At 36.4% G+C, this 17,079-nt stretch overlaps 1 protein-coding gene across 1 annotated transcript in view; it reads left to right on the top strand.

Moving 5' to 3' along the window:
- slc7a5 (solute carrier family 7 member 5) overlaps positions 1-16,786 on the top strand; it is an 81,439-nt gene extending 64,653 nt beyond the window's left edge. Inside the window, exons 8-10 of the mRNA XM_028810113.2 lie at positions 1,885-2,034; positions 4,857-5,034; positions 11,522-16,786. Of these exons, the coding sequence (XP_028665946.2) occupies positions 1,885-2,034; positions 4,857-5,034; positions 11,522-11,577 (384 nt within the window). The 3' untranslated portion in view covers positions 11,578-16,786. The remainder of the gene's footprint in view (positions 1-1,884; positions 2,035-4,856; positions 5,035-11,521) is intronic.
- Positions 16,787-17,079: the final 293 nt, after the last annotated feature.

Below are 17,079 nucleotides of genomic sequence, written 5' to 3'. Positions count from 1 at the left end.
GACTGCGGTTTACAATGTTGCAAACGTTAGAACCCTTGAGTGAGTATGGTAGCTGGTTCAAGTACTTCCAGTTATCAAACACAGTCATATGTGCAAGGCCTAACAAAGATCACTTTGTTAGCTCTGCTAAAAATATGAACTACACTAGAGATTAGAGAAAATGCCATGCATCAGAATATTTATGCTTTATGCCACAGTGTTAATATAAAGGTTTATTGGGTCACATGTACAAAGCATTGTGAAATTCTTACTTGAATCTGATTTAATAAGAAAGTTTATTGGGCCACGGGTACAAAGCATTGTGAAATTCTTACTTGCATCTGGTAATTAAGGGTCACGGGTACGAAGCATTGTGAAATTCTTACTCGCATCTGGTAATCAATACATCACCATCCTCTGGTGCCATAATTAGTGAGTAGAACTAACCTACCTCGAAATGTTTCTCAGAACACGTGTGTCATAACCTAGCAGCATAACAAATTATATGCAAGTGCAATCAAAATGTTCACTTGTTTTAGCTATAAAGATGGAGAAGAGATGAGACTTCTTGAGAAAAACAGTGGAAATATTATATAACAAAGGGGTCTGAAAACGATTCAATATCAAATATTTGTTTTTTTTGGGGAAAGACAGTAATTTAATGATTGATATAATGTTTTTGTTAGAATTCTGTTTTCTCTAGATTCAGTAAATAATGCTAGCAGAAATGATACTAACTAATGTGAAACTTTGTTAACAGCATTTTAAAATGAATAAAAAGTTTAGCTTGTAGCCACAGCCAGGCAAAAATTGTACAAACATTGCCAGTATTTTAAAGCAGCAATAGTGAAATTGGGTTTGCATATTCATAGCATGCCCTGAATTCATATTATTTTTACTGTTTTAATTTTTCAGGGTGTGTCATACTATGCTATTGTTTAATCAAAACAAGAATATAAGAGGTAATCCCTTAGACACCGGTAAATCCGTGCACAAAAACAGCAAAGCCCACAGTTTGGAGATGTATATAATTAATATCTTTTTATTCTGCCTTGGCTATGTTTTACTATTATGAAAATCTGTCATTCTTTATTTTATTTGGTGCCCTTCACAGCATACAATATCCCAAGACACTTTGAAGAGCAAAATATTCCAATATACATTAGCAGTAGTCACAATACAAGCTAAACAAAAAACTGCTTCATGTTATTTGATTTAATTTTGGTAATCCAGTTTGCATGCATATTATAAGAGCATATAAATGACATGCTCTTGTGTCTGCAAATTCATTAATCTAAGCAACTATTTAAAATTTTGTTAACAAAACAACCAAAGAAGTACATTTATTATTATTATAAGTGCTAACAATTGTAAACTAACTGTGTTTATGCTTTTGCTTTGAATGATGTATAGTACACTGAACATGTATTTTTTTCATACCGTTAAAAGGTTGTCACACATAGTTACCTATGGTTTGTCCTAAAAAAACAATTTGGAAATTGTATAAAGTGAACCTATTGTGTTTTGTTATGACATACATTCTGTCAGAAGTATTGTTTAAAACTTAAAACCTCATGTTCTGAATGTTGCAGAAGATACAGTATAAAATGTCATTTATAACATAAAATGGTGACATTTTTAGTAACTTTCAGACTGTATCACATAACTGAAAACTGTGGTAAATTCCTAACCTTTGTGTAACTGTATATTTTTGAGTTGTACCTGCTGATGTTACCTTTGACCTTTTCAACAAAGAAGGCAGCTTTTAGTTCTGAATATCATTTAGATATCCTGTACAAAAATGAACTATTGCAAATAATATGATTGTGATTTGTCTTCTCTCTCATATAAGTGAAATAGCTGTGTGTTCATGACCTTCCTTCTATTCTTTCTGCTTTTTTTCAGTGTTTAATGACTATACTTTATGCATTCTCAAATGACATCTTTTCAGTCATCAACTTCTTCAGCTTTTTCAACTGGCTTTGCATTGCCATGGCAATTATTGGCATGATGTGGCTGAGATACAAGAAACCAGAATTAGAAAGACCCATTAAGGTAAGAACTGTTTTTGCTTCAATTACTTTGGAAATTCTGACTAACTGAGGATCTGAGAAGAGAGAGAGAGAACAAAATGGCTTTTCACCTATGAAGACCACCTCTTTTTTTGTTACATTACGCTGGTACTGTAAAGGTTTTGTTCAAGGACATTTTGGATTTTTGTCTAGTAATAGACTTTTGCCTAAAATTAGTTTTATCTAGTTGGGGAAAAATAGTTAACTCTGATATTAAAGGCCTGGTGAAATTAGCTATTTTTAACTGCTAGTTGTTACTATTACTTCTTAAAGCAGAATTACTGTTGTGTTACTTCAGGCAAACAGTTTAATGGGAAAAATATATTCAATTATAAGGCCGTATTCAACAAATGAAAAAGCACATTCTCCTTTCTAAGAGCCCACCCTTAATGGATCCTTTCAGGCCCTAGCTGCATGTACTTTTGTCTCGTTCTTAGCCTCATATCTGTAGTTGTTTGACTCATGTGAGGATATGTTACTTAGTGGGAGACGGACAATAAAGAGTCATTTTGTTCTGTCTGTCTTAGCCTTCTCATGTACATGTCTGTGCTAATTGGAACTAATTAACCAGAATTTAATAACTTGTTCCTTACATATTGCTGTACAGCATTTGCAAATCAAGTGACCATTAAACAAGACCCTTTAACAAGGAATGTGCATTCTAATTAATTTTGATGCTTGAATATCCAAAAAGGTTAACCAACAGATATTCAGTTAACTAAAAAAAATGAATTAGACTTGATATCAGAGGCAATCACCTCATCCTTTCCCCTTTCAGAATCAATTATTTTTCCTGTTTGATATTTTAGACATTGCAATGCAAAATTAATCAAAATGCACACCAGTAAAAAGAGCATTTTCACACAACAACTAGCACTTAAACAAAATTAGCAGTAACTGTAGCCTTTTAATTTTTATTTTAAAAGAACACTGGGATTTTCCTGATATATTACTTTAGACTGTGCTCATTCTGCAAATAAAGTCACTAATTCTGGTAACATTTCTTGTAATTCTGTACAGAAAGTCAAGCACTGGCAAGGTAAAGAGAACAAATTTTTTAGATGTGTTCAGATTTTTTTTAATAGTACATTCAAACTGGACTATCAGTCTGGCATCTCTATTAACTGGTGTCACTAAATTGCCATTTGGAGTTTCATTTTGTGGCTTTAGCACTTTTTTGTATCACTGTTCACTTCTCTTTGTGATGTTTTTTAGTAAGAGACTTCATACTCTGGCTCAACATAACTCAATAGTTTTCTTGTTTTCTTCTAAAAAGCTTAGAAACAGCATGTCCCATGATGATATTTTTATGGTTAGTTTTAATATTTCTGCTCTGCCTGAATTACGTTTTCAAACTGGGGTAGTGAATTTTGCTTGCATTCTTCTGTCATTGGATACGTAGGATGCTTGACTTATGTGATTCAACATTGAGCTGTGGAGCTGTTATAGTAATGTTTGGTATTACAAATTTTGTGCACAACGACAGCATTTCATTCTGTGTCAAAATATTAGCAGAGTTGTTTTTTCTTTTTTGCCCACATATTTTCTCCCTAACTTCCTTCAGTGTAATAAGTATACATAATATCCAACTAGTGGTGTACGTATTCAAATACTGGCTCCCTGAACAGTTTTTCATGTATTTGACTACCTGTGCCCACTAAAAGCAATAGTTATTTATCCATCCATTATCCAACCCGCTATATCCTAACTACAGGGTCATGGGGGTCTGCTGGAGCCAATCCCAGCCAACACAGGGCGCAAGGCAGGAATCAAACCCCGGGCAGGGCGCCAGCCCACCACAGGACAATAGTTATTTATGTTCAATTCAAAAGTCACAAAGCATCCTGTGAATTAATATGGATCCATGTACGTTTAAATGTACAATACTTGCTTCAGAGTTGTAACATGGCTATCAAAGCCGCTAGTGCATATCTGAATCTCTTTTATCAGTTCGCCTATTTCACATCACACAGAATCAGAAACCATATAATGCAGAGCAAAAATTAGCCTACTCACTTATCTGGATATTATACTTTGTTTCCTTGGCAAGTATTCCCAAATTTCTTTGAAACCTTTATCATAGAATCATGAAAACTTTAGCAATGAAAAAAATTAGCAAATTAAGTTTTAATAAAATTATATGTAATATGTTTCCTCAAAGGGGCGGCACGGTGGCGCAGTGGGTAGCGCTGCTGCCTCGCAGTTGGGAGATCTGGGGACCCGGGTTCGCTTTCCGGGTCCGCCCTGCGTGGAGTTTGCATGTTCTCCCCGTGTCTGCGTGGGTTTCCTCCGGGCGCTCCGGTTTCCTCCCACAGTCCAAAGACATGCCGGTTAGGTGGATTGGCAATTCTAAATTGGCCCTAGTGTGTGCTTGGTGTGTGGGTGTGTTTGTGTGTTTCCTGCGGTGGGTTGGCACCCTGCCCAGGATTGGTTCCCTGCCTTGTGCCCTGTGTTGGCTGGGATTGGCTCCAGCGGACCCCCGTGACCCTGTGTTCGGATTCAGCGGGTTGGACAATGGATGGATGGATGTTTCCTCAAGATTTGTCCCTAGCTTTGTTTTTTTTTAATAAAATAAAAAAGTGGTGTCTGTATTGCATTAAGAGAGTTTGAATTCCCAAGCCATAGAGTGCAAATTATATTAATAGAGGGGTGTTAAAAAGCTGTAATACTATAATTTCTTCATTTATTTAACTATCCACCCAATTGGAAAATGCTGTAATATACAGGCTGCTTCTTAGACAAATGAAAGTGCCTCCTGGGTGATTTAATCAGATTTTGTTTTTCTTTCTCTCCCAACCCTCTCAGGTCAATATCCTTCTCCCAGTCATTTTTGTCCTTGCTTGCGTATTTTTGATTGTGGTTTCAATCTGGAAGACACCAATAGAGTGTTTGATAGGCATGGTTATCATCCTCACTGGCATTCCTGTTTACCTGTTTGGAGTTAAGTGGAGAAACAAGCCAAAATGGGTTTTGAAGATTATATGTAAGTAGTTTCTGATTAAGGCCTGTAAAGTAAAATATTTTAGAAATATCTTCTGAAGCTATGCTTAACTATAGTGCATTTCTTACCACCTTCATACTATTTGCCTTGAATTTCATAGGTCTTATTTTGTTATTTGCCTTGAATTTCATGTGTTTTCTTATTTTATATTCTACTAAATAAACTTTATGTATACAGTATATCATCACCATCATGGCAATTTTCAGGTTATCCAGGTTAGCTGGTTAATCCCCCACATCCTTCTTTTACTCTACCGCAGTACTGGGCATCTTTTGGGGTGAGACCCATCTTTTAATATTGTCTGAAACCACCTCAAACCTACTTCTTCTTTCTCCCTGTAATCCTCATCTCCACCTCCTCAGTTGTGTGCACCTCTTCACCTAATCATCCTCTTCTTGTTACTCCACATAACCAAACCATCTTAGTTGCTTTCATCTCAGCTCAGTACCTATTGTCTTCACACCAAGCTTTTCACATAACACTGCAGTGATGATCCTCTGCTTCTATGACACTCTGCCTGTCCCATCTTATCTGTTCTTTCCAGCATTGTCTTATGTTGCACCTTCTTTGGCAATGTCTCACTCCCACAGAGCATACTTCTCTTATAAAACTTCATAAATTTTTCCCTTCAGGCTCCTTTAGAGGTCAGAATGGAGCACAGCTTGTGAAATGTATTCTTTCCACCTCTCACACTTGCTATCATTGCTTTGCCAACAGCTCTGTCTGTACTCAACATTTTACCTAAGTAATGCAGCTTTCCTAGTTTCCACAAAACAATGTCATTGCCGATGTCTTACTTTACATTTACTTTTTATTCTGCAACCCTTTTTTGTGCCTGTTCTACAAAGGTTACACTTGCTACTTGCAGACTACCCATTTTTTATACACCCACTTTCAGTAACCTGTGTATTGGATTTAGTTTCTCTCAACATCTGTACCAAACTTGCTTCACGGCCATGCACCCACTTCTTCCACACCTCACACAATTGCCTTCATCTTTCCTGTATTTCGTTTGAGGCTTTTAGCTTTCAAACTAGTTTTCCATTTTGGTGTCTTTGCTTTGAATTCTGCTTCACATTTTGCCATCTTGGTGTACTTCTATGGTAATCTGTCACTTTTTTGATCATCACCCTCCATCACTGTCATAAAAAACAACACACTCTAAAAGGATCCCTGGTTCAGTTTCACCTCAAACTTGCTATCCCCATCTATTGTCTTGACCACTGTTCATGCTTAATAGTTTATTGATATTGGTGCAAACACTAACCATTCATCCACACCTAATTTTCTCAATACCGTCCTCTCCACATCTCATTGTACCCTATCACATGTCTTTTCCAGATTAATTCTCTTCATCTGATGCTTTTCCTCCATTTATTTAACAACAAAGATACATCTGTTGTTCCCTTCGTAGGCATGAAAACAAAACTGAATCTCAGTAACTTGTTCCTTAATTCTTTTCTCTAGGACTCCCTAAATAACACTCATTACCTGCAACAAAATCTTGAACACTAAATATGATCCACACTCCGGTAGATTACGTTTTATTTTTTGTATACTGGAATGTGCAGACTTCTTTTCCAATCTTCAAGAATCTTCCCTGCACACATCTGTAGACCATTCTTCTTCTCTGCTGCCTTTAACGTTCCAACGCTACTCCAGCAAGACCTGTTGCTTTACCTGACATAATCTTAGAGCTTTTGTTACCTCATTCTGCAGCTCGGTCCTTCTCTTTTCTCTGTCACCATTATTTTGTTCCCTTCATTTAGCACGTATTTCCAGGCACATCTTCCAGGTATCGTGAATTCTACTAGTATCAATCACAACGTCTCATTCATCATTTTTAAGCAGTTCACACCCACTATAGCTTGTCTCTTTTTGCCATCTGTTTTCCAATCCTGAACAAATTTTTCTTTTCTTCCTCATTCTGCGGCTCACTTCCAAACTCGTGTCTCTTATCTTTTGTATCCTTCAATCCCACTTATCTACTGTTTTACTTTGCTTCCTTATACATGCAGGGCCAAAATTATGTTTACTCCAAATTATTGAGTTCAGGGGCCTCATGTATAACGCTGTGCGTAGAACTCGCACTATAACATGGCGTAAGCACAAAAGCGGGAATGTGCGTACGCACAGAAAAATCCAGATGCAGGAGTCTGTGCGTACGCAAACTTTCACGTTCTTCCACTATATAAATCCCGATCAGCATGAAAAGTAACGCACGCGCCTGCTGTCCCGCCCCAACACCTCCCAGAATTATGCCTCTTTGAATAAGAATTTCAGCGAATACCAAGTGGAGGCAAAGGAAAAACGTACTATTTGTTGGTTTAAACAGTGGTATAATCAACAAAAGAAAGTTGATCGAGTGACATAGTGTCGGAGAAACTCGAAAGCTCAAGTTCACAAAGTCGCACAGTGCCCAAAATAAAAAAAGAAGTTGTCACATATCAAAGTCAGTGTGAAAAGGCGACTCGTAGCGGACCGTCTGAGTGTCATATGAAAGCTTATTAGGGTACAGGGAAAAAAAATAGGCACAGTGGGGAAAAAAGCACGAAATGTCAACTTTAATCTCGAAATTTCCACTTTAATCGCGTAGTTTATTTTGTCATTAAAGTAGAATATCATAAACTTCATCTTAAAATTGTTTATTTTACTAGTTTCTGAAGTAGCACCTTTGTTCTGTATTTGATCTTCTATGTGCTCTATGTGTGTGAATCACTACGTGCTTCCGTTCTTTCTCTTTCTCCGACAGGACACAGAATCCATTGCATTCGTGATATTACAGCTCTCTGAATAATTAAAATACTAAGATGTATACGTGATATCTTTTTTATGATGATAGGAATGAAAGCATGTTATTAAACATGGGAACATGGTGGCGCAGTGATTGTTCATATCTCACGCAAGAGGCTTGCTGCGCCATGTGCGACCTTCGATGAAATAATTTATTACAGAAGTACTGTCTCTTTCAAACGTACTAACCTCCGATTCCTGTCCTTTTCTTTCTCCAAATACCCAATCGTCACACAATCATCTCTGTAATAGACGTTAAGCCATCTGTAAGCTTTGAACGCTGATTCTTCAAAACTTTTAAGGAACATTGAAATATCTTCGTAGTACATGTTTAATTATTCTATCCGTCTATCCTTCCAGTGTCGCGTCAGCACCAGCAATAATACAGCACAAGGCAGGAGCTATCCGTGAACTAGCTAGCGCTGCGGCACCGTGTCCTCACATGTTTAATTATTAACAATACTGATTATTTAAATGAAGTTAAAGTTTTATCTGTATACTATAAGCAACATATTTTGCTGCATTTCATCTTAAAAATTTTATCGTCATCATATGCACTTTATAAAGTGGTGCAGGTTGTGCAATATTATAACTGTAGTGCAAGTTTACAGTGGGGTAATTGTACTTATAAGTACAAACAGTTCTACAAGGAGCACTTGATGGACTGATTGAGTGCGTTTATAGTTCTTGAGATGAAACTGTTTCTGAAACGCGAGGTCCGTACAGGAAAGGCTTTGACGCATTTTGCCGTGGCTGAGGTAGTGTGTGCTTGAAACTGTATACTGATAATTCTCTTTACGATCAGCTGCTGCTGTGATTCCCCACTCAGATACAGTGATATAAATACTCCGAGTGGTGCAGTGAGAGTAATATGGAAAAAGATGATCCGCTGTGGCAACCCTTAACGGGAGCAGCTGAAAGAAGAAGATGATGCAGTGAGCGTAACAACGCTGAAGCAGTTATGGTATTTGGAATACTATGACTATTCCCTGGACCATTATATTGCTACAGGTTAATTACAATCAGATGCATTACACTAATAAACAATATGCAGTTAATTTCAGTGTATTTATAAAGCCGCGTCAGGAATGTGGGTCTAAGAAAGAAAGGGTAACCACACGGGAACAGTAGCACTGCTTTGACGCTGGGTGCCGCCAGTATGCAAAACCAAGCAGAGAAATTGCGTACGCCACGGTATGAGGTACCGTGGAAATGTGCGTAGCTTTATGCCAAGTTTAGGTTTTATACATCGCGATTTGAGCGTGGAAACGTTCGTAAGCAACATTTCTGTGCGTATGCACCATTTATACATGAGGCCCCTGGTGTTTCAGATATTAACAGGTGCCTAAAATCGAGAACATAGCAAAGCAATCTCCATTGACAACCACTGTCAGTAGAGTGGGTTGTACTGAAGAGCTCAGTGACTTTAAATGTGGCATTGTCATAGGATTTATGGCTTTCCCACAAGTCAGTACATAAAACTTCTGCTCTGGGAAATATGTCCCAATCAACTGTAAATGTTATTATTGTGAAGTGAAGTAATACTGGAAGCAACACCAGCTCAGCCGTGAAGTGATAAATCACACAAACTCACAGCGTGGGGCCACTAGAGTGCTGAAGCACATAGCATGTAAAAATTGCCTATTATCTGTTCTGTGACTCACAACAGAGTTCCATCCTGCCTCTAAAAGCAACATTAATACAAGAACCTTGTTAGGAGCTTCATAAAATGGATTTCCATGGCCAAACTGCTGCAAATGAGCCTAAGATCATTATGCACAATGTCAAGCGTCCTCTGGACTGGCATAAGACATACTGCCATTGGAATCTGAACCAGTAGAAATGTGTTCTCTGGAGTTGTAAATCATGCTTAACTACCTGGCAGTCTGATGAGTGAATCTGGTTTTGCCAGATGCCAGGAACATGCAATCTTCCAGACTTCATAGTGCCTACTATAATGTTTGGTGGCAGAGGGATTATGGTCTGGGGCTGCTTTTCAGGTTTTAGGCTAGGCCCCTCGGTTTCAGTGAAGGGTTCTGTTAATGCCAAGTGCCCTGTTTCTGTTCCAGAATGACTGTATGCCTCTGTACAAAGCCCTAACCTTACTGAACACCTTTGAGATGAATTAGAGCACCAGTTGTGAGCAGCCTCAGAAATGTGTGTAAGCCATTTCTTTTGCAATACTCTGGACTTTTTAAAACGTGAACTTGGTATGAAAACTGACCGCAGACTTTTTTGTTATTTCCATTTTAACTACTCTAGGCAGCAGGAAAATGAAGTCAACAGTGTCTTGTTTCACTACACATTTCAATGGTGCATCAGTCACAATTTGATGTTCTTGAATTAATTATATCACAGAATGTGCCATAGAAGTATACAGAGAAGAAAAGTGAAATAGACTAGAGGATGGTCAGTAACAGTTCATAATGATTGCCAAGGTTTTATTTTTGAGAAAATGACTGAGAAACACATCTGCAGTATAACCAGTCTAATCCAAAGCTTTTGATCAGGAATTATTCTAGGCTAAAGTAGTGAGTTATTTGTCTGATACTGAAATCGATGGGACATCCTTTTATGCAAGCAATTTGATCATTCTACAGTATCCCAGAAATAAGTATGTATTAAACAGGAACTAACTATGGAAGGACAGCAGTTGCTGAGCACACTTACACACAATTACACATACAGTATATCAAGCAATTTACAGTCACTACTTCACTTAACACTCATGTCTTGGAATTATGCATGGAAAGGAGTATGTGTAAAGGAAAACTCTATAAATGTATTAAAAACCTGTACATGCCATGGAGAAGAGTCCTGTACTGAGGGGCAGCAATTGATGCATCTTATTAAAAACAACAGTAATAATTTTTTGTTTCAGTACCATTAGATCACTTCAGAGGTTGGTGGAAGAAAGACATATCAGCGTATGTTTTAAACTTGTAAATCATTGCTGCATGTGCTACTAGAAGTACGCTTGTAGCACAATTTGCTGTTAATAACCAAGTGAAGAAAAATTCTGCAAGTTTCCATCTCCACTTTGCTCAGTCTACAGAAGCTGCTTACAATTCTAATGCCCTCATCAACCAGCCAGACATAGTACAGCTTCTTTTTGCTTGTAGAAAATATAGAAGAAACCGATTGAAAAAAATGAATAATTCTGTTGACTTACTCTAAAGTGTAATGTGCTATTTTAGGAAGTGTTAAAAGGTTGTCCTTTGTGTCTTTGAATTTGAGTAAAAGTTGTTTTTTCGCTCTAACTGTTTTGGGACTCTTTTGGATGAACTTGGGAGGGGTGAATCTGCTTGAAATATTATACAGGGCTTGTAAAATGCAGCGTCTTCCAGTAATGTACTTCTAAAGGAAGCCGCCAAGTGAGAGGTTTTGTTTCTTTCTGCCTCTAGAAATGAATTGCCATCTCTTTTGTACTGAGGATTATAAATTTGAAAGAATATTTTAGATTTATGCCTTCATACTCCCGAGTGATAACATTGCAAATCTCATTTAAAAGTTGCAGCTTAACTGAGAAAAGAACAGCTCTATGATAAACAGCCCACTTCTTTTTGGGACTGTGAAGACTGGTTCAGAATGAAGTACACTGTGTTTTCAATAACAATTGAAGATAAACTTTACCTGAAATTCATTAAATGACTATTTCCTTCTTATGCCTCTCTAGATTCTTCAACAGTTTTTTTCCAGAAGATCCTTGAGGTGGTGCCTCAGGAGTCCTGAAACAGCCAGGTCATCTTGTAATGAAGCATGAACAAAGACTCAGCACTTATTGGATAACTTACTTTCTCATGCTGGTAACACTGGAACAAATAACATGTGGAAATATCACCTGGATAAAACCACAGAATGTTGTGTGAGTGAGAGTATGTGTGTTTGTGTGTTGGTTGTAGGGTGAAATATTTTCTTGTGCAAGAGAATACTCTGTTCACAAGGCTTAATGGGAGGGTTAGCGGACGTGGGTAGCTGTTCTTCATGCAACTGGGACTTGAACATTTTAGGACGTAAATTTGTGAAGAAGTTAATGTTGTGGTATTTTTAATTTTCATTTAAATTTTCGATTTTGGCCTAAAATATTCACAATAGAGCAAAAAATATTGTTGAATTTCAACCTGTGCTAGAGGTGGACCCATTCCAAATCAATGTGAAAAGTCTCAAATACAGGTTAATATATGGACAATCCAATCTTTTGCTTCATGTGAAGGCCTAATTTAGGCTTATTATGGAATGCGAATGATAGGAAAAAAGAGCTTTCTTTCTGAGCAAACAACAAACTAACTTACATAAGGGCATTTTACAGGGCAGTTACAGAGTTGTGCTTAGCTCAGTGGGAAAGTGGGAGGGGGGTGGGGGGTTTGGGTTTTGGGGCATTCCTGCAGTCTTCTGATAAAGTAACCATAAAATGTTGTGTGAGGAAACATTCTGAAACAGACGTGCACATTACATTTCTACAAGAATTGTTTAAAAAGGAAGTAACTGGCACTTAAAGGTACATGTCTGGTGTGTACTGCTATACTGTCTGTAACAGAGATGCATCCTGTAAACTCCATTTCTACAATAAAATTATTAAATAGCAACTATAGATTACACTTGACCTTTAGAAAGATTTGATTGAAGTCACCAGGGGGTTGCGCCAATTTTTCATAAAATAAATGCGGGAAAACAAAATGTAACTGATGATGTTTTAAACCCCAAGTCCCCATTGTCATCCAATTTATGTGGTCCAGATCTCTAATTATCAGTCATTGTATTTGTGAACACTATTAGAAATGTGTGTATTATTATAACATCCTTCAGAGAAGGCGATGTAAACTCTGTTTCGAATATGTTGTAAAGTTCACATATTCTCAACTCTACTGTACAAGAAAAAATCCAAATGCAAAGCAGTTAAAAATGGCTCCAAAGCATTTTTGTTGTTTTCCCGCTGTATAATGCATTATATACAAAATAAAAAATGATGCATACAATATGTTACAGGTGTGAGTGTAGCCTTTGAATATACACCTGATAAAGATACAGATGTTTCTCGGTATGTACTGTCATATCTGGGGCCTAAGGAGGCCACAATAGATTTAGGCAAAGGGAAGCATGCCACATCTGTACTCTGTCGTTTTGTTGTGTTCCTAAAGTCATTTAGAGACCACCTTTGTGGGAAAAACACGAGAATGAAGCATACAATTGCTAATAAAGTCAAATATTGAGGCAGCCTTAGTGCATTTCCATGCACTGTACATTGTAATGTTCCTCTGCTTTTTTAGGTTACATTATGTACAGTAGCCATTTCTAATTCCATTATAAAGCTTCTAAGGCTTTATGTAGTAAATAACTGTAGTAATCTTGCTGGATATTTTGCAAACCCTTTGATTTCTAAAAAATGAGTAAGTTAATTTGTTAGGGAAAGAGAGCCCTAAATTTCTCCTTTTGAAAAAAGAAGTCAACACTACTTTTTGAATGTTAAATATGTTCAGTGGGAGTAATATTGTTATCTGAAAATGTTATTCTCAAGAAAATATATCCATGAACCATGGATACTGATGTTAGTTTTTAGTATAGCATAGTAGGAAGGAACATTCTCTTTACAAAAATTGAAATAGTGAGGCTTTAACAACATAAGGTAACAACACCATCTCTTCGTTCTTGTCACTGCAGACAAATGAAATGACTTGCTTCTGTTATGTGGTGGGCCCTTAGTTTGTCTTCAGAGGGTCAGACAAAAGTTTAGACTAACTACTTACATAAAGCTTCATAGATGTGTATAAGGTGGTCCAGAAGCTTTAATTTCTTTTAGCTTGCTTAAGCAAATATTTCATGAAGTTTTCATGGTAGAATACTGGGAAATTCAGAGTAAGATATGAGAATTTTCTATCCCTTCCCTCATTGTTTAAGTGGGAAGTGGCAAGAGTGGATACAAATCATGCACAATGAAAAATTAAACCAAGATGAATTTAATAGGTCACTTGAGACAAATGTTTTAAATACTTTAGCTGTAAAGCCAGATTGAGATTTGTATGTTACTCTTAACTGTAATAAAAGTATAACAATTGTTAATGTTTCCTGAGAAGCTCAGCATATTTTAAGTATTTCAGTGGCGTTGCTGAGTTTTTGAAAAAATTCAAAAGTTCGTTATTCATGGATAGTGATTGTATAAGTACATACTGTAGTTCCTTTAATGTGTTTACAACCATGTTAAAATTATGTACCCTCCCCCTTTTTAAATACTGTAATATTTGTACACATGTAGTTTTTGGCTCGCTAGGAATGCTTCCACCTGCCTGAGCCTTTTTTTCTCACATCAACTGACAAGTTGTCTTTAGAACTTCAGTAGGAGTCCTCACTCAGCTTATCTGGTTAATGTTGAATGCTAAAGTCCCCCAACACATTGCTTACTAAGAGATGACACACTGTTCTTTTATGACCACATGCTATTTTTCTTACATTTTTTTAGTTGATAAATGCAGTATTATGCTATGACTGACTTCTGGTTTAAGTATATGTTAAAAGCCCTGCTAAATGATGGCTTTTTAGAAAAATGTTTTTATATTTTACAAGTTTCTAACTTTTTTTTAATTTTGCTAAATTCTGATCCTAATAAAGTGTGACTAGGCTTAGGGCCTGAAGTAGAGGCAGAGTTTATAAATTCTGGTGGAACTCGAGTGTTGCTGTAACTCTGTCAGCAAAGGCACTTAAATTAAGTTTTTGAAGTATATGTGGTTTAATATATTTAGTCTGCAGCATATTTCTTGTTAACTTATATTTACTAACTTAAAATGTTATAGATGGAAATATTTATTATAGGTTTTATTCTTAATGACTACTGTCTTAAATGACTTTTTTCTGTATGACAGTGATATGTACAGTTACTGATGGGAAGACTGCTGAGTCTGAAGAACCATTTTATGTGTTTTTTTATGTTATAAAAAATTTTTCTGATCCTTAAATTTGTTTACTTCATGGTGACATTGTAGTTCAAATAAGTGCGCACAATATATTGGAGATTAGCTCTTGAACCTTGTTAAAAACTTCTGATTTTGGATTTTAAACACTCCTAAGGTTCTTATCATATAATGAGCCACACACTGTGCATTGCTCTAGAGGTCCACTGTCAAGAGTAAGGCCATTGATCCTCTTAGCCCACTTGGTACTAGAGGATTAGGCAGGTTTTTCTTTTCCTTTTTCTTTTTTCTTTTTATATAAAGGAAATTATTTTTTGTGCTGTTACTGACTTTGTTAGAAGAGATTCACTTTTATTGTACTTTATTATTTTTTTCACACTATGGAAACATATTCCTATATATTCAAGGGTTTTAAGGGTGTAAGCAACAGTCTATAGAGTATAATGAGTAACTAGGGTTTCTGAATAATTACAAAGAAGAACACACAGTTAAGCCTCCTTATGACTTGTAACTTGTCCAAAACTTTTGGGATGAAACACAACTGCAAATGATTGGTTCCTTGCAGCTGGTTACCTGGAGGAGGGTGAATAGGCATGCACAATATATGCCAGTCTTGGCAGCAATATTGTGTACGGTCACAGTTCACTACTCTGTATCCAGTACATCTGATCCTTACAAAAAGAATTTGCTTTTTTTATTCAACTTTATTTCTAATGTTTTTCGTTAATAATTTAAATAATAATAGTAAGAAAAAATGTAGCAACTCATCCTCTTAACTCTTTAACAGAATGTAAAGTAATGCAGTAATGGCATATTAGCCTGCAGAGTGTAGAATGCTGTGCATAGCCAACCACGTCCAGCTTACAAAGGCACACTGTGGAAAAGCCAAAACCATCTTTTATTTTATAAATCACCTTTCCCAGAAAACACCATCCCTAGGTGCCTTTCAAAGCACAAAATATTCTGAAAGGATACTATAAATAAAATGCATGACTGGACGCCTCTCGATTCCCAAGAAACTTGGGAGTGAAGCGAAAGGGTGATCTGTGATAAAATAAAATCAGATATCAGGAAATATGTCACATTTTTGTTCTTTCTAATTGAGTATTCCTGGACTATATGTGTTTAGAAGAGGAAAAAAAGGGATGTTCTTGGTTTTCTGGCTGCTAATGTATCATACTGTACAATCTTTTAAAAGATTGTAATATTAAGTTCAAAATGAGAGAAGTTTTAGTTTTCTGACCTTTAGGAATGAGATTTTTTTTGGTAATTAAGCAGGATAGACTAGTTATATAAAATACATATTCTGCATTTTTATGATTTGAAGCCCAGCATGCCACTATTGTGACAGTGTCGGTAATGTAAAAGTGAATATTTAAGGCCTGCTTTATTTTTGTGACTTGCAAATTAGTCCATTGCCAAAGTTGAAACACGTACCTTGCAATTGAGTGATATTTTTCAGTTATTGTATCATTCTGCCTGCCCGTTCTTTGCTGTTTAGATGCAGGTGCATTACAAAGTGTAAGAAAATAGGTTTTCCGTGGCTTTGCAGAACAGGAGCACATCACACATACCTCTTTAGTCTTCTGATCCCATGCATGACCATGGAAAGTGCTCTTAAAGAATCACATTGTGGCCATTAGAGAAAAGGGGCATTCAACAGTGTCTATCTGAATATTCCTATGTCTGTAATTTCTGGGAGAATGTATTGCTTTTATTTTGTCATTATAATAAAATGAACAGGTGTCCTCATTCCACTGCCCAAATGTATGTCGTATATCAAATCTGCAGAACCCTGTTTGTGTATTCTATTTTGGTGAGTTCTATGGGATATTAAGTTGAATTACCATTTTTAACTGATGTATTTTTTTATGTTCTCCTTAAAAGTGTCTCTGTAAAATATTTTAGTAAAACTGTTTGTTACTTGATAAATGACCAAATGCAATACCTAACACTTCGCTATTTTATCTGATTGTTTAGAACTGTTGCTTTTTTGTTTTAGTTTTAACCTCAAGTAAAATAAATTACTTTTAAAGAAAGTAGTGGTAAAGTCTGGTTTACTTATAAATTTGAGGAGGGAAGCATATCTGTTCAAAGATTTTTTTGTCTTGGTCAGCTTTTTTGTTGCAACTCAATGTTCGATCAGTGCAAATCTAAAATGAAATATTGTGATTTATTTTGTGTCCGTGACTGTTTTTTTTCCCAATTGAAGGTTTTTAATTTGCCCTTATTTTACTTTGAGTTTGGTTTTAGTGTCTTAGGTTTTCATTGCTAGTCTTTTCAGTCCTCCTTCTAATGGCCTTGGCTATTTTTCTGACGGCTTTCTGTTTTC

This window comes from Erpetoichthys calabaricus, chromosome 9 (genome assembly GCF_900747795.2).
Source record: "Erpetoichthys calabaricus chromosome 9, fErpCal1.3, whole genome shotgun sequence".
In the NCBI taxonomy this organism is placed as follows: Eukaryota; Metazoa; Chordata; class Cladistia; order Polypteriformes; family Polypteridae; genus Erpetoichthys; species Erpetoichthys calabaricus.
Note: the sequence above shows the minus strand (reverse complement) of the source record. Positions and strands in the feature narration are given on the sequence as shown.